The 18,713-nt window shown below is 41.4% G+C and overlaps 1 protein-coding gene across 1 annotated transcript in view; it reads right to left on the bottom strand.

Annotated features, from left to right (window-relative positions):
• The window catches only part of polb (polymerase (DNA directed), beta), a 112,142-nt gene that overhangs the window by 14,713 nt on the left and 78,716 nt on the right, over positions 1 to 18,713 (bottom strand). The window contains exons 12-13 of the mRNA XM_078239319.1: positions 11,522 to 11,586; positions 2,551 to 2,690 (exon numbers count right to left, since the gene is read on the bottom strand). Of these exons, the coding sequence (XP_078095445.1) occupies positions 2,551 to 2,690; positions 11,522 to 11,586 (205 nt within the window). The remainder of the gene's footprint in view (positions 1 to 2,550; positions 2,691 to 11,521; positions 11,587 to 18,713) is intronic.

The raw sequence follows: 18,713 nt of genomic DNA on the forward strand, positions 1-18,713 counted from the left end.
AACACTGTCATTTCTTACAAAGTTGTGGGTTCAACGCCCACTCTGGGACTTGAGTAAAAACACCAGAGTTGATGCAAAGTGTGCTGTAGTGCTGGCTGTTCTCTCAGGCGGATGTGAAATGCGCTATTTTGAAGAGTTGAGAATTAATCATTATGTTCTAGCCAATATTTACTCCTCAATCAACATAACCACGATGGATTATCTAACCATTATCACATTGCTACATGTGGGAACTTCCTGTGCGCAAACTTGCTGCTGCATTTCCGACATTATAACAGTAACCATACTTCAAAACTTCATTGACTGTCAAGTGCTTTTGGATGTCTTGTGGTCATGAAAGGCACTATATAAATTCAAGTATTTTGTTTTACTACACAACATGCAATTAGGCACATGCAATCAAACTCATCTTAATTGTCCTTTTATTTTCACCCAGTCTAAATACCCTCTCCAAAGTCTTCAGTAGTGCGGTGCCCAAGATTGGATACAATACTCCAGCTGAGGTCAAATTAATATTTTATAAAGGTACAGCATAACATCCTGGCATTTGTACTTCATACCTCTATTTATAAAGCCCAAGATCTCACATGCTTTATTATCTGCTTTGTTAACCTGTCTTGCCACTTCCAAATTAATGTGCAGACACTCCAACAAAGGTATTTTACCTTTAACCGCTTATTCTATGTTCCTTATTCTTTCTCCTAGTCCCAGTAGTTGCTTTTGCGAACTGTAATTTAACCTCAGTGTTGGTCATTTGCTTAATCCTCCATTGCTTCTGACATGAGGAAAGAACAGGGACTAGAATTGATAGCTCTAGGTGAAGAGCTATCCAGGTACACTGGCCTGATTGATGTCTTTCTCCTCTGTAACTTGGATATCTACATCTCATTGCCTTCATCTGAAGAAAACTTCCTAAATATTTTCTGTTGAATGAATCCTTGCTTCAGTGTAATTGATTAATTTTAATTGACACCATTTGGCTATAATTAGAATCAAGAATCATCAAATGACTACAGTGCAGAAAGAGGCCATTCGACCCATCAAGTCTGCACCAACAACAATCCCACCCAGGCCGTATCCCTGTAAGCCCATGTATTTACCTTGCTAATCCCCCAACACTAAAGGGGCAATCTAACATGGCCAATCAACCTAACCCACAAATCTTTGGACTGTGGGAAGAAACTGGAGCACCCAGTGGAAACCCACGCAGACACGGGGAGACCATGCAGACTCCACACAGACAGTGACCCGAGGCCGGAATTGAACGCAGGTCCCTGGCACTGTGAGGCAGCAGTGCCAACCATTGTGCCACCGTTTCGCCCTTATTATTAAAGAACAGTTTGACTGAGGATGAGTAGCAGAGACATTAACTCTGTTTCTCTTTCCATGGATACCTACTGCATATTTCCAGCATTTTATGTTTTCACTACTTTCATTGTCCTTTCTTAACCCCAAGAGGTGAAACATTTTGGTTTCGAGCAGGACTAAGTAATTCTACCATAACTGGTGCTTTATTAAGCTCGATGTGGAGCTGCCGGCGTTGGACTGGGGTAAACACAGTAACAGTTTTAACAACACCAGGTTAAAGTCCAACAGGTTTATTTGGTAGCAAATACCATTAGCTTTCGGAGCGCTGCTTTATTAACCTCACAGGAAGAAGTCGCAAGAAGAAATATGCCATTTGATTGAATCTGAATTTCTAAACCTCCAGGTCTTTGGACAGAAAAAGAAAAATAAATTGAGGTCTACTACTGTTTAACAATTCCTGCAGAAGTACAATGATCTAAAGTTCAACACATGCATTTCGATTTATATCAAGGTCCAGCATTGTCAACACTGGTAATTTTGTTAACTATTTATTTATTTTGCCACATTATTTTAACATACACTGCAGCAGTTCAATAAGGCGGCACACCACCACTTTCTCAAGGACAATTAGTGATGGACAACCAATACTGCCCTTGCCATCAATGCTCCCATCCCACGATCGACTAAAAAAAAACCCACTGAGGTAATACAGTAAAATAATTACAACAGCTCATGTCACTGGTTGTCTATCTCCTAACTCAGATTGGTTTTAAGTGTTGCATGAGGGTGACTGAAGAAAGTTAGCCAAAATCACCACATAGGAATCACGAGCTGTATACATTCTGCAATTAATCATGGTTATTTGATGTGTAAAAAAAGCACTTGTAAAATACCTTAAACATGAATTATTTTGTCACTTCTAACCAACTGCATACAAGAAAGGTACATGCTGATTTGATTTAACCCAAAGTACATGCAGGTACCATACCTCGCTAAGAGCTAAAAATTAGTTCAGGTTGTAAATACCCCACCAAGGTAATGATGTCCTTCTCTTTAAAATCTTCTTAAAACATAATCACCTGTTACTAGAAATTTACTAGAATTAATTGAAAATTAGATATATGTTTTGCATTTGACCGACCCTTTTTTTTTTAAAAAAAGGAACGTTTTAGTAAAGGGGTATTTGCAGCCTGTGATAACACCAAGGTTTCCAATATCATTCAGCTGTATATATCATCATACCTGTGCTTCCCAGCGGGCGAATTGTGTACTCATTCAAAGTGAAGCCTTTTTCTAGTGCCTGGGTCCTCATGTTCTTGTTAAAAAGATCACTGCCGGTGAAATAAAGCACGCCACAGAAATACTGATCTTTTGGAATAAGCCTGCAAGAGGAGTAGCGCACGGTGAGCAATCGTCAATCCAGAGTAACAAACACAACATTAGATTAGGACAGGGGAGATGTTCGAATCCCAAATCCATTCAAACTGGGTAACATAGTATGGCTGCAGACAACTTGTCTAATTTCTGAAACACTGGCAATTGGAAACAGCTTTTAAGAATAAAAACAGAAACAACCATTGTTCTTGATTTATATCCAGAATATCGGAACATCTGCGGGAAATCGACACAAATACGGACTGGGTGCTCCATGAAGGATTAGACCATGGCTGCTCAAGTTTAACTGGATATATCCAACACTAACTCGAAATGAAGTGACTCGGTCCTGATGTGGAATAAGTTCCACCCCCATGACTTATTGCGTGATGGCGGTTTCAACTGAGCAGCATACGTACTTGGTAAAACTGTACTAATACTGTTAAATATGCACATTACAGACACAAGAGCTTTACAAAATGACATACAATTGAACACAAATCATGTGATTATTTTATTCATGATCTCCTTAGCAACCGCCACCAGAAACTGCAGCAATTAGCTTTAACTTCTTGCAGTCTAAATTTTCATTTGAACAACTTTGGGTTGGTCAAGTAAATAATTGTATTATGGGTCAGATCCAAAGAATGAGTGTAATATTATTTTAAAATAAAATGGAGGAAATAAGTAACTAGAGGATGTTTTATATTAGTGGCAATAGGATCAAGCACCAAAATCGTCTAAAGCTGAATCAATCAACCAGTCCCATTATTCCTTTAACAACTGAATAGGATCCTCAATAAAATAGCAATGCCTCTTAATTATTGACTATGTTTCTAATTATACTGGTCAGACTCTCATGAGCTTCCTTTAAACAAATCTTAATTTCTTTTCAAAAGGAAATTGAATACAGCTCAAGCTGATTTTAATCGACTTGAAATTGAAAATTGTTAGTTGCACCAAGGTTGGGGAAAGTGGTCAGCCTCGGAGGGAGATTCGATTCAGATGTGAATTTAAACAATGAAGAATAATGAGTACGGGAGGTCCACTGCACTTAGGCTAAACAAAGACAAGACAAAAACCACAATGATACACGTTAAGCTGACCTAAACTGATAACCTGCTCTGGGAAATCAAGCATGAGAATGCACAGTTAAATGGAAAACATACCTCACATTAGAATGGTAAAGTTGATGGTATATCTATTATGGCAGTATGACTTGTTGGAAGTGCCTTAACCACAGAAAAGTCCCCACGAATTTAATCACTTGAAGTTGCCCCTGTTAGCTCCCAGAAGCAGCCAACAAAACGTCATATTTGAGTAAACATCCCCCATTCTCAGTATCTGTACACTCAAAAGGTCCTGCTTTATCTTGCCCATTTCTGAAATCCAACTGATTATTCTTATCTCACCCAATCCGTCTGTTAGATTTTTATTTTGTGCAGCTTGATTCACTTTTCTCCAGTGCTAGGCCAGTTACCTCTCATCTATGTTTTGTCTGTCCATTCTTTTACGTTGGAAAGACTGGTTTTATTTTGGAACTGGAGTCATGCTGCCAGGAGCAGTCAATGTACCACCGGGCCAGTTCCCTTTCAGGAGAAGCATTGCAAAAGAGGGAGTAGATTTAATTGATTAATGAAAATAACCAAATGAAGATTAAAAATTAAATGAGCTACACTGTTTCTTTCCTGAGTCCAAGGTGTACCCAATATTGGGGCCACAATGAGCAGCCTTAATATCGCTTCTTGGGCGGCACGGTGGCACAGTGGTTAGCACTGCTGTCTCACAGCGCCAGGGACCCGGGTTCGATTCCCGGCTTGGGTCCCTGTCTGTGTGGAGTTTGCATGTTCTCCTCATGGCTGTGTGTATTTCCTCCGGGTGCTCCGGTTTCCTCCCACAGTCTGAAAGACGTGCTGGTTAGGTGCATTGACCCGGACTGGCGCTGGACTGTGGCGACGAGGGGAATTTCACAGTAACCTCATTACAGTGTTAATGTAAGCCTTACTTGTGACTAATAAATAAACTTTAAATCATATTGACAATTTAGGAGGATATTTGGAGCCTGAAAAGTCAGAGCTATGTGACCAAATTTCAAGGCCATATTACGCCGCCTTCAAATGCCCATATGCAACAGCCAGGACTTTGAACAAGCACAAACAGTAAAGAGATGCCAAATCCATGGAGATCTCTCCTCTATATTTGGTGATCTTCTAACTCCTGAAATTGCAGAATAGTTTAATTTCAGAGCTCAATCAATGGAGAATTGGATGAAAATAATTACTGTTAACCTATATGAATTGTTCCCTTCAAAAACAGAAATAACACTGAGACGATTCAAAACTATTAAGTAAAATCTGTAAGCATGAGACTCTTGAAAAAATACACACAGCAACAGACCATATACTGTTATCCCAAGCTCAACTTTGTATGATATAATGCCCTAATGCAGCAAATTTGACAAAACGTAGGAGAGATTCACCAAGAGGTATTATAAAATGGTGGCTGATATTACAAGGGAAGATTTACTGAATTGATGGAATTGAGTAATAGCAAAAAAGAACCAGGAAGAAGGTGTTTGGAACAATTGCCTTCATCGGTCAGAGCATTGACTACAGGAGTTGGGATGTTATGTTACAACTCTACAAGACATTGGTAATGTCACATTTGGAATACTGTGTACAATTCTGGTTGCCCTGCTATAGGAAGGATGTTATTAAAGGGTGCAAAGAAGATTTACAAGGATGTCACTGGGACTGGAAGGTTTGAATTATAAGGAGAGGTTGGATAGGCTGCGACTTTTTTCCCTGGAGTGTAGGAGGATGAGGGGTGACCTTCTAGAGATTTATAAAATCATGAGGGGCGTAGATAAGGTGAATAGCCAAGGTATTTTCCCAGGCTAGGGGAGTCCAAAACTAGAGCGCATAGGTTTAAGCTGACCAGGGAAAGATTTAAAAGGAACCTGAGGGGCAACTTTTTCACACAGAGGGTGGTGCGTGTATGGAATAAGTTGCCAGAGGGGGTGGTAGAGGGGGTACAATTACAACATTTAAGAGACAATTGGACAGGTACATGGATGGGAAAGGTTTAGAGGGATTTGGACCAAACACGAGCAAATGGGATTAGTTCAGTTTAGGAAAACTGGTTGGCACGGACAAGTTGGGCTGAAGGGCCTGTTTCCATGTCACATATCACTATAACTCTATCTATAATTCTGTTTTAAGCAAAGCACTGATTAAGCAAATAATTATGTTCATGTTTCTTGACAGTTAAAGAGAGAAAAGGCAGGCAAAAACTTAAACAGAATGCTTCCAAATGAGTTCCTCTGAGTGAGAGAAGGGAAAAGAGAACGTTCAGGAACTTTTTTTTGTTAGAAATGTAGCTAATGAGCCAAGATATAGGAAAAGGTATCACCAATATTCAATAAAGTTCAAAAGGCCAAGCCAAAACAAAGATTACTGATTAGGTAATGCTAAGTTTTGGGATTTAAAGCTTGACGAAGAAATTCAGGATGACAAAGACAATGGGGAAAAACTGCAATGACAAAGGATCGCAATAGAGCTGGATGGAGGAAGAAGGAACAGAACGTAAATCAGCATATTTGGAAAGTTGGTAGAGTCATGACCAAAGTATCAATAAAATAGAAATAGATGGAGGCAGCAAGACTGGTGGTGAGGGAGGGATCAACAAACAGACAGCAGCTTTTCCTTGTGTACTATTCAATGGCTACTTGAAGAGTCTCCAAAAACGTAAACTTCATTGAGGGCCTTAGATTTCTCATGGTGGAGATGCCACACATCTTTTCTCAGGCATTGTTGGCACTGTGGATCTTTATTGCTCATCTCTAGTTGTCCTCAAGAAGCCACCTTCTTGATTCACTGCAAAATGTGTGGATTACATCCCACAATGTTTTTCACTTGGACTTTTGGGACTCCCACTCAAACTCTGAAGGAGGCAACTTTGGTGGCAATTGATAACCCTTCAGTCCTAGATATCCCACTGTTCTGTGGCACTCTACAGCTTATATTCTCGTAAATTCCCTAGTCAGAGTAACTTATCTTGAATTTATGAAATAATAATCTAATAAACACAAAATCCCTTGTGCTGTGGCCAGTGGCCTATGTGGCACCCCCTCCAACACACCTGGCAGAAACTGAAATGTAGCTGGAATATCAGGCTACTTTTAAAAAATGTTACTTTTCCTCTTAGAGGCCACACACACAAAGCATCTCCAATTAGGAGGTCCAGGCCACAAATACAAGACCACCATCAATCTGTTATTTGAATGGCTACTTGAAGACATAAAGTAAACAGAATCAGATGCCCAGTTAGGAACAATTGAGCAATATGTTCCAGCTATAGTTTCCATGTATTAATTACAAGTCAACCCTGACCAAGATGAATTGGCAATTATTAATTGCATGGAGGAAAAGCCGTAGTCAATTATTCTAGCATTAAATGAAGGACCTTCAGCATTTTGCTTTGCCCCAAACCTTAGCTTTATATAAATTCAGCTGGTTCACTTCCTTTTCAGCATCCTCTCTGTATTCCCCCACCGTTCTTTTTCTCCTGAAGGCAGGATTAATGCTGGATTATGATTCAATAGATGCCAGCAACCATCTTGCACCACAACCAAATAACCATTGTTCACATAATCTTGATAATTTGTATTGGCAGGACGTTTAGCCAGGTGGGAGGATATCAAGACTGAGACAGATCCTGTCTTTCTCCTTTCTTCCATATTCTGCAGCAGGAATAGGCAGTTTTCTATTCTAACTCAGGAATACTGAGACCGATTTTCTTTTTAACGTAAAGTTTATTTATTAGTGTCACAAGTAGGCTTACATTAACACTGCAATGAAGTTACTGTGAAAATCCCCGAGTCGCCACACTCCGACGCCTGTTCGGGTACACTGAGGGAGAATTTAGCACGGCCAATGCATCTAACTTGCACATCTTTGGACTATGAGAGAAAACCAGACCACCCGGAGGAAACCCACGCAGACACAGGGAGAATGTGCAGACTCCACACAGACAGTGACCCAAGCTGGGAATTGAGCCCGGGTCCCTGGCGCTGTGAGGCAGCAGTGCTAACCACTGTGAATCTTATTGAACTGGAAAACTCAGAATCAAAATATGACTGCATTCACACGTTCAGTTCTTGGGACCCATGTCAAGAATCTACGTTAGGCAGAATTTGGATGTTTAGGTTGGAATCATAATATTAGTTTAATGGAAATCACATCTGAAGGGAGTGCAGATAAAAAACAAAGGCCATGGGTTTGTACGCCTATCTCTATATTCCATTCCCTTTGAATTTAGTTTTCTCTTAAAGTGCAGCATCTTTACCCTACTGTCCAAAAATAATTTTTAAGATGAGCCTTTAAATCCAGTTCAGACTGATTTCTTAAAACATAGGCGTTTGGTACTCTCAGCTTTGTGACCAAGGCTGCTCACAATCAAGGATGAATTACTGCTGAGATCAATGCTTTATACTTAAATTCATCAGCAACATTAGCAGCTAATTTGATTTGATTTATCATTGTCACGTATTGGGATACAGTGAAAAGTATTGTTTCTTGCGTGCTATACAGACAAAGCATACCGTTCATGGAGAAGGAAAGGAATGTAGTGTTACAGTCATAGCTAGGGTGTAGAGAAAGAGCAACTTAATATTAGATCACAGATCATAGAATCCTACAGTACAGACGGAAGCCATTCAGCCATCAAGTCTGCACCGACCACAATCCCACCCAGCCCCTAGCCCCATAACCCCATGCATTTATCCTAGCTAGTCCCCGTGACACCAAGGGCAATTTAGCACGGCCAATCCACCTAATCTGCACATCTTTGGACTGTGGGACGATGCCGGACTGAGATTAAGAGATTGACTTAAAGCATTGTTACAGAGTTTAAAAGAGTTAGAATATAGTTTTTAAAGTATAGAACGAGGGTAAAGGATAGAATTAGAGGGTATACTGGGCACAGCTTGCAAGAAGTCACCACGCTCCGGCGCCATCTTGGAGCAAAAGAGTCACCAAAGAAAACAGGAGAAAATAGGAACACACAACACAGAAGCAAGGAGTTTGGTAAACAACAAGCAGGATAGTAAAAGGTGTCAGGAAGATCAATGGCTTCCTGGAATGAGTAGACAAATAGCTGGTACAATTTAATGTGGAGAGTTGTGAGGTTCAACATTCTGGGAGGAATACCAAGGAATGAGAGTACTGACTCAACAAAAATATGCAGATGGGTTCTAAACAAAATGACTTAGAGGTTCAGATATGATGGAACACTCTCCATTTGCCTGGTTGGGTGCAACTCCCATCAACACTCAAGAAGCCAGACACCATCCAGGACAAAGCAGCCCCGCTTGGTTGCCACCCTTCCGCAAACATTCAATCCCTCCACCACGGCACACAGTGCAGCGATGTGTACCATCTAAAGATGCACAGCTGCAACTCAAGGCTCCTTAGGCAACACCTTCCAAACCCACGACCACAACCATCTGGAAGCACAAGGGCAGCAGACACATGGGGACACCACCACCTGGAAGTTCCCCTCCAAGCCACTCGCCATCCTAACTTGACAAGAAATATCCATTCCTTCACCATCGCTGGGTCAAAATCCAGGAACTCCCTTCTTATCAGCACTGGGAGTGGATGCATGGACTGCAACAGCTCAGAAAGGCTGCCCAAGACCACCATTTCAAGGGTAATTAGCCAGCAACACTCACATATCATGAATGAATGAAACAAAATATATGGCATAGAATAAAGAAGCAGTAATTGTATAAGGAATGGCTAAAGTGAGGTAAATTTGAATAACGGACTATGGAAGAGAAATGTAAGCCATCAAGAACATACAACATTGATTCTTGATGCCAGGAATCTATAGTTATGAGGAGAGATTTGAGATAGTACTACATCCAATTATTTTTCTTTTAAAAAGCACATCAAAACAATAGAATTAAAAAGTTCTAACACTATGGGTGAATAATTCAAGAAATAAGACAATATCCAGGTGAAGGAATTGTATTGTTCAGGCAGTGTCACCACATCTCCATTATAAGCTTCTGGTAGAAAATGCTACAGTACAATTTTCAGATCAACTGATAAGACCTCAGTAATTGGTTTTGAATTTGGCCAGTCTTTTAATGCCATCTGTGAAAGACGTTTCTCAGAGTCTTCAGCATTTTGCAACAGTCCTGCCAAAACCTCCATAATCTGTCTAGAGGAGAACAGAAAGGGTCTAAAACAAGCGGCTGTGTTTGCAACAGGACAGACATGGAGTGTTTTCTGGTTCCTTCTGTAGGGTCAATTGTGGATCTTATCTTGTCAGAAGTGCTGACCCTCGATTGTTCAAATGACAGTCGATTGAATAGACTGGCACACATGGGCAGGAATTGGTTTTAAAAGCCAAGAAAAGACTTAACGATATTATAAAACTAGTTCGGATTTTAATAGGGTGGCTAAGGAAAGGCTACCTCCTTTGATTCTGCATCCAGTAACAAAAACTCATCGACTTTAATATCACAAAGAGATTGAAGAGAGAGGCAAAGATGAATGTTCTTATGTAGAGGGGAGCTGGAGCATGGAATATTTGCCACAAGGTGTACTTGAGACATAACAGCTTTTACGGGAAAACTGAATAAACATTTGAAGCAGCAAAAAAATATAAGACTATGAACAAAAAAGCATAAGCAATGGGTTTAGTTTTGGATTGCTCTAACAATGGGCTGGCAGAGGCAGGATGGACTCAATGACCTTAGTTGAGGCTATAATGAGGCTAAAATTCTATGGATTTAGAATGCTAAGAGTAAGGAAAACAGGTTACGGAATTGACCCAAACTGAGAGAGGGGAAGCAACCAAGAGAAGTTATAAACAAAACCCATCGAAAAAACATAGATTGTAGATATTAGCATTCAAGGTTAATTATTACTTGTGATCATTTAACCATCTAAATGATCACTGTGGCCAGAGACATACAGGCAGCTATAACAACATCATATTATTTCCAAGAAAGTGATGTGTCCACTCGTTTATTCAGCAACTTCGATACACAGAACAATTTTAATATGAAGAAAAATCAGTCCAAGACACATCACAAACGTAAGGAAAAAAATGTTAGAATTTACTTAATGATAATGGAGAATATTATTTTTTGTTAACTTGTTCTAGTCATAGAAACCCTACAGTGCAGAAGGAGGCCATTCGGCCCATCGAGCTTGCACCGACCACAATCCCACTCAGGCCCTACCCCCATCACCCCACATATTTACCCCACTAATCCCTCTAACCTACGCATCCCGGGACACTAAGGGGCAATTTAGCATGGCCAATCAACCTAACTCGCACATCTTTGGAGTGTGGGAGGAAACCGGAGCACCCGGAGGAAACCCACGCTGACACGGGGAGAATGTGCAAACTCCACACACAGAGTTACCCAAGACAGGAATCGAACCCAGATCCTTGGAGCTGTGAGGCAGCAGTGCTAACCACCATGCCGCTCTGTGCACCATTTCCCAGTAGGGATATAAAGTTTGCACCTGCAGTCAATTTAGATTTTACATGGTTCCTAACTTTCTTTCTGAGATTGATGAAGAGTGGAATGATTAACAGTTTTTATATATAGGCAAATCATTTAAGAAAAGCAAGCAACATGGACTAATTTCACCAAACAACTATTCCCAGGATATTTTCCTGACAAATTTGTAGCGAATCTGATGACCACCTTGGAGTTCTGACCAGACGGATTAGATAGCTGAGAGTTGTGGGTATTGCACCCCATCCTGGGTGACTTCTGAATTTGCAATATTTGAGTATTATGCAATTAACTCACCGAATGTCAATTCTCCTGAATGGGTAATCGACACCATCACTATCATCTGGCAATCGGCAGACACCCTATTGAAGGAAGGAAAGCAAAGAGTCAGCGAAACATCATGATTTATCCCAGAATCTTACAGCACAGGAGAAGCTAATTCGTCTCATACGTCTGTGCCAGAGCACAGAACACCACTCTTTATCATGTAAGTGCATCATTATTGCTGCAGTTATGTAAGCAAATTCAAGGCTAGAACTCTTGCACTCACAGACCAAGTCAACTGTAAGAAGAGATTTTTTTTTCATTCATTCGTGGGACATGGGCGTCGCTGGCTGGGCCAGCATTTATTGCCCATCCCTCGTTGCCCAAGGACAGTTGAGAATCAACCACATTGCTGTGGCTCTGGAGTCATATATAGGTCAGACCAGTTGAGGACGGCAGATTTACTTCCCTAAAGGACATTAGTGAACCAGATGGGTTTTCCAACAATAGTTCCATGGTCATCAGTAGATTCTTAATTCCAGATTTTTTTTATTGAATTCAAATTCCACCACCTGCTGTGGCGGGATTCGAACCCAGATCCCTGGAACATTAGCTGAGTTTCTGGATTAATAGTCTAGCGATAATACTACTAGGCCATCGCCTCCCCTGATTGATGTTCCTCATATTCTCTTAGTTAGTTTTGGTGGCCAGACAGCAATTTTTAGGTTTTTTTTTGTTGACAGTTAACAATTTTAGTTATCAATGTGAAATATTGACTGTTGATATGCAAATAAGGCTGTGGATTTTACAGCGTGTGTTAAAATAGCATTCTAGACAGTTTAACAATGAAATACAGACAAGCTAAATACACAAGGCATACCAAAGTCCTTCAAACCATCTCGCACCTCTTAACCTACTCCACAAACACACTGGAATGTTCACTGCACCAAGCATATGATCTGAAATTGAACAGGGAGGTGAAGCTATTGTGCTCATTCAAGAAAGTCTGCCATTAATCCAATTCAATTGGGCCAATGAAATTCCTCTTTTTTATTAATGACTTAGAGGAGGGGGCTGAAGGGTGGATCAGTAAATTTGCTGATGACACCAAGATTGGTGGAGTAGTGGATGAGGTGGAGGGCTGTTGTAGGCTGCAAAGAGACATAGATAGGATGCAAAGCTGGGCTGAAAAATGGCAAATGGAGTTTAACCCTGATAAATGTGAGGTGATTCATTTTGGTAGGACTAATTTAAATGTGGATTACAGGGTCAAAGGTAGGGTTCTGAAGACTGTGGAGGAACAGAGAGATCTTGGGGTCCATATCCACAGATCTCTAAAGGTTGCCACTCAAGTGGATAGAGCTGTGAAGAAGGCATATAGTGTGTTAGCTTTTATTAACAGGGGGTTGGAGTTTAAGAGCCGTGGGGTTATGCTGCAACTGTACAGGACCTTGGTGAGACCGCATTTGGAATATTGCGTGCAGTTCTGGTCACCTCACTATAAGAAGGATGTGGAAGTGCTGGAAAGAGTGCAGAGGAGATTTACCAGGATGCTGCCTGGTTTGGAGTGTCGGTCTTATGAGGAAAGGTTGAGGGAGCTGGGGCTGTTCTCTCTGGAGCGGAGGAGATTGAGGGGAGACTTAATAGAGGTTTATAAAATGATGAAGGGGATAGATCGAGTGAACGTTCAAAGACTATTTCCTCGGGTGGATGAAGCTATTACGAGGGGGCATAACTATAGGGTTCATGGTGGGAGATATAGGAAGGATATCAGAGGTAGGTTCTTCACGCAGAGAGTGGTTGGGGTGTGGAATGGACTGCCTGCAGTGATAGTGGAGTCAGACACTTTAGGAACATTTAAGCGGTTATTGGATAGGCACATGGAGCACACCAGGATGGTAGGGAGTGGGATAGCTTGATCTTGGTTTCAGATGAAGGTCGGCACAACATCGTGGGCCGAAGGGCCTGTTCTGTGCTGTAATGTTCTATGTTCTATGTTTCATAACATGCAGTGAGCAGTATGGATTTTACAATACAGTTCCCTCAAAAAATCATTGTCATTTAAATTTGCCTTCACTGAGCATTTTATAACTTGAAAGAAGAATCCATTAAATAGCAATATTCAAAGTTCCACTGGGCAGATTGTTGTCGAGGGTTTTTTCCATTTTTGATTTAACCAGCAGCACAGTGGTTAGCGCTGCTGCCTCACAGCGCCAGGGACCCGGGTTCAATTCCAGCCTTGGGTGACTGTTTGTGTGGAGTTTACACGTTCTCCCCGTGTCCTGTGGGTGCTCCGGGTTTCCTGCCACACTCCAAAGATGTGCAGGTTAAGTAGATTAGCCATGGTAAATGAGGTTACGGGGATAGGCTGAGGGGGTGCGCCTGGGTAAGGTGCTCTTTCGGAGAGTTAGTGCAAACTCAATGAGCCAAACGGCCTCTTTCTGCACTGTAGGGATTCTACGGTTTCTTTCCTGGATCATTTTCCCACTGAATTTGTAACAGTATCGCTTACAAAGTGACAGTCACAATATCAAAAGCATGGAGAGAAATAAAGATATACGACTACAATTACAAGCTTCAAAGGATTTTTTTTTGAATAAGGCCCACTCAAAGGTACAAGAACAGACGTACTCCCTTTCACACACTTTCAATTTCAGTGCAAGTATGACAATGTTCGCGTGATTAGCCTTTCCCAAGCTTTTGTCAGAATATATCAGGAATATTCATCTGCACAAGCACAGTGAAAGCTGTGGATTCCCCTGCGCTTCATTCCCCAGCACTGCTCGCTCCCCACCGCCCAAAGTGGACAACTTCACAATTTCTCACATTATATTCCACCTGCCAGATTTTTGTCCTATATCGATCTGCAAACTCCATTTATTTTCTTCACAATTTCTTTTCCTACCTACCTTTGTGTCACCTGCAAATTTGACTACCATATCTTCGCTCCTCTCATCTAAGTCATTGATGTAAATTGTACAATAAATTGAGGCCCCAGCACTGACCCCTGCAGGACTCCACTTGTCACACTCTGCCAGTCAGACAAAGACCCATTTATGCATACTGCTTTCTGCCAGCCAGCCAATCTACAATCCAGGTTAAAATGTTACCCCCCCCGCGCCATGTGCTTTTATTTTTTGCAATAACCTTTGATGTGGCACCTTAGCAAATGCTTTCCGAAAATCTGAGCACAATTCGTCTACAGATTTCCTCTGTCCACAATAATGTTACTCCTTCAAAAGAACTCCAGTAAATTAGTTAAACATGACTTCCTTTTCAAAAAACTATGATGACTCTTCCAAATTAACCTGAACTTGTGTAAGTACCCAGCTATAACCTTTTTAATAATCGATTCTAACACATTCTCCACGACAAGCTAACTGGCCTATAATTTCATGTTTGCTGCCTCCCTCCCTTCTTGAATAGAGGGGTTATTAAGCCCATCACGTCCATGTTGGCTCTCTATAAAGCAATCTAGTCAATCCTATTCCCCCACTCTAATCCCATAACCGTGCAAGTTTCTTTCATTGAACCGTCCATCCAATTCCCTGGAACATCTTTAAAACAAAAAGCCCTATATAAAGGAATAGGAAGCCTAATAAAAATAAGCACAATGATTTTGAAAAGGTGAAAATATGCAAGTGTTCCATAATTGTTGGTACATATGCAGATGTATGGGATTGGGGGTGATCTAGGAAATTGGATCAGGAATTGGCTAGCGGATAGGAAACAGAGGGTGGTGGTTGATAGTAAATATTCATCATGGAGTGCGGTTACAAGTGGTGTACCTCAGGGATCTGTTTTGGGGCCACTGCTGTTTGTAATATTTATTAATGATCTGGATGAGGGTATAGTTGGGTGGATTAGCAAATTTGCTGATGACACCAAAGTCGGTGGTGTGGTAGACAGTGAGGAAGGGTGTCGTAGTTTGCAGGAAGACTTAGACAGGTTGCAAAGTTGGGCCGAGAGGTGGCGGATGGAGTTTAATGCGGAGAAGTGTGAGGTAATTCACTTTGGTAGGAATAACAGATGTGTTGAGTATAGGGCTAACGGGAGGACTTTGAATAGTGTGGAGGAGCAGAGGGATCTAGGTGTATGTGTGCATAGATCCCTGAAAGTTGGGAATCAAGTAGATAAGGTTGTTAAGAAGGCATATGGTGTCTTGGCGTTTATTGGTAGGGGGATTGAATTTAGGAGTCGTAGCGTTATGTTGCAACTGTACACAACTCTGGTGCGGCCGCACTTGGAGTACTGTGTGCAGTTCTGGTCCCCACATTACAGGAAGGATGTGGAGGCTTTGGAGAGGGTGCAGAGGAGGTTTACCAGGATGTTGCCTGGTATGGAGGGGAGATCCTATGAGGAGAGGCTGAGGGATTTGGGATTGTTTTCGCTGGAAAGGCGGCGGCTAAGAGGGGATCTTATTGAAACATATAAGATGATTAGAGGTTTAGATAGGGTGGATAGTGATAGCCTTTTTCCTCTGATGGAGAAATCCAGCACGAGGGGGCATGGCTTTAAATTGAGGGGGGGTAGTTATAGAACCGATGTCAGGGGTAGGTTCTTTACCCAGAGGGTGGTGAGGGATTGGAATGCCCTGCCAGCATCAGTAGTAAATGCGCCTAGTTTGGGGGCGTTTAAGAGATCCGTAGATAGGTTCATGGACGAAAAGAAATTGGTTTAGGTTGGAGGGTCACAGTTTTTTTTTTTAACTGGTCGGTGCAACATCGTGGGCCGAAGGGCCTGTTCTGCGCTGTAATGTTCTATGTTCTATGTTCTATCCAATACTGTACACTAAAGTCTACTGTAAACCAATAATCTAAAACAAATTGTCATTTAAAAAATATATATTTGTCCATGGGATGTGGGAGTCGCTGGCTGGGCCAGAATTTATTGCCCATCCCTGAGGGCATTTAAGAGTCAACCCCATTGCTGTGGCTCTGGAGTCACATGTAGGCCAGACCGGGTAAGGATGGCAGATTTCCTTCCCTAAAGGTTTTTTTTTAGGACAATCAACAATGATTTTGTGGTTATCATTAGACTTTTAATTCCAGTTTCCAGAATCCAGATTTCACCTCTGCCATAGCGGGATTCGAACCCGGGACCCCAGAGCATTCCCTGGGTCTATGGATTATGAAATTACTACAGAACCTGATTTTTGCTGAAAAAGAGACATGCTTTTTATCTTACACTCATCAGGACACTTCACAAGAACGCCAGTATAAGGGAAAACAACAATTTATACAGTGTGAGAACAGACTACTGATTGGTTGATAGGTGGCTCAAGCCACATTTCCGGAGGTGCATGACAACACATGAGAACCTTCGATATTGTGTCTTTCTCTCTCTCTGTGCCTCCTGTACTTAAATCATTTAACAGCCCTGCATAATTACCGGAACAAAGATTTATGGGTCATAATATGAGGAGTTTGAGCTGTAAACCTGCTTCTGAACTGCATCCAGTTTGACAAGAAGCCTTCTCTCATTGATCATGGATGTTACAAATTTTATTTCAGCCTTCAATATCAATAGTGTCTTCTCCACAACAAACGGTCTAAGGATATCACAAATGGGATAATCGTGTTTGCATTGCAGTTACACAGAGAACCTGAACAAACTGGGCCATTGGCAAGCTTATAATTGGATTTTATTTTCATTGCATCTTATTTGGAAAGGTAAGATCAGCAATGGCTATCAAACACCATGGCAGCTGGTGGAATTTAAATTCGATTGATAAACCTGGAATTGAAAGCTCATCTAAGTCATGGTGACCATGAAACCATCATCAATTTGTGTAAAAGCCCATTTAGTTCAATAATGTCTTCACGGGGTGAAATCTGCTATTCTTACCCCGTCTGACCTACACGTGACTGCAACACCAGCAATGTGATTCTTAACTGTCCCCTGTTATGGCCCAGCAAGCCACATGGGTAAAGAGCAATTAGGGATGAGCAATAAACACCAGCCTTGCTAATGTGCCCCAAATCTCACACAAGGATAAGAGAAAATAAAATAATGTGGATTAGGATCGTATAAAGTTGTGTTGAAACTTCTGAAATGACTTCCTCTTTGCAGACTGTGCTTCTTTCACAATTAGCAGCTGCTATTGTGTGTGTTCACTTCTGAAAGGAATCACGTCTCTGAACAAAGTATTGTGAATCTTCAATAATATCGAATTACTGGAGTATGGAGCTTTCATCAACAGCCATCCACACCACTCACTAACCCTGAAAAGATGCCAGTATCTGATGACAAACCATTTGAAAAGCTCAAAAGTAATTGAAGTACTTCTTATGAAGCAACCAAAAGATTCTTGTTTAAAGTAACTAAATAGAATCACTTTGCAGTGACATCTATCAAAGTGACTTGCGCAAGTGATTATTTCAGTACTTCAAAGTTTCAAGCCTGAGTACTTACATCTCACAGGGATCCCGCTATACAGACAGCTGGTCACCCAGCTTGGAAACTTCCAACGGGACAGGCTTGGAGATAACAGTCAGCCGATCTTCCGCATGCACTATTCCGACAAGCAATTCCTATCCTATCATTTTAGTACCAGAAACCTGACACAATCAAAATATATTCCCAATTACTGATGTACATATCAAATTCCAGATTAACTCACGCATGCAGGATTGTAATCAAATTCTGCAGTTAGGTCTAGGAGCACTTGAAGCCAAAACAACCGTGAACGCTAATTGACTTTTTAGCTTGTCCACAATTGTAAGGTGAATTATTCTTTCAAGTCATGTGTAAAATGAATGTTTGGACATCATGCACTTGAAAGGGCAACATTCAAAGAGATGACTATCTCAACAGAATTCCAATGCTGATCCATCTGTATATTATTTCGGAAGTCCAATGCCATCGAGTTGTCAGGCATTCAAAACATCAAATAGCAATTGCAGCTGCTTTAAAGGGTTAATCTGAACAATAAATATGCTCAAGTCAATGTTCCCTGGAGTTTGCATTCACGTTACATAGCTATCAGACTGATTTCCACCGCTGTAAGCAACAGATCCCTAGGACAAGCTGCAATGTTTGTCCTGAATGTGAAATACAAGTATAATCAGATCTACAGCAAATAGGAAAGACATCAGCAGAGGCCACGTAGCAGGCTTCGTGCTGGGCGCCACGGCCTCCGCGCATCTCTGGCCACTGGATATCCGGCGTTGTCAGTTCCATGCCAAAAAAGCCCCACTAATGGGGAGCTGGCGGCCCGACCCAG

This window comes from Mustelus asterias, chromosome 22, assembly GCF_964213995.1.
Source record: "Mustelus asterias chromosome 22, sMusAst1.hap1.1, whole genome shotgun sequence".
NCBI classification, from domain to species: Eukaryota; Metazoa; Chordata; class Chondrichthyes; order Carcharhiniformes; family Triakidae; genus Mustelus; species Mustelus asterias.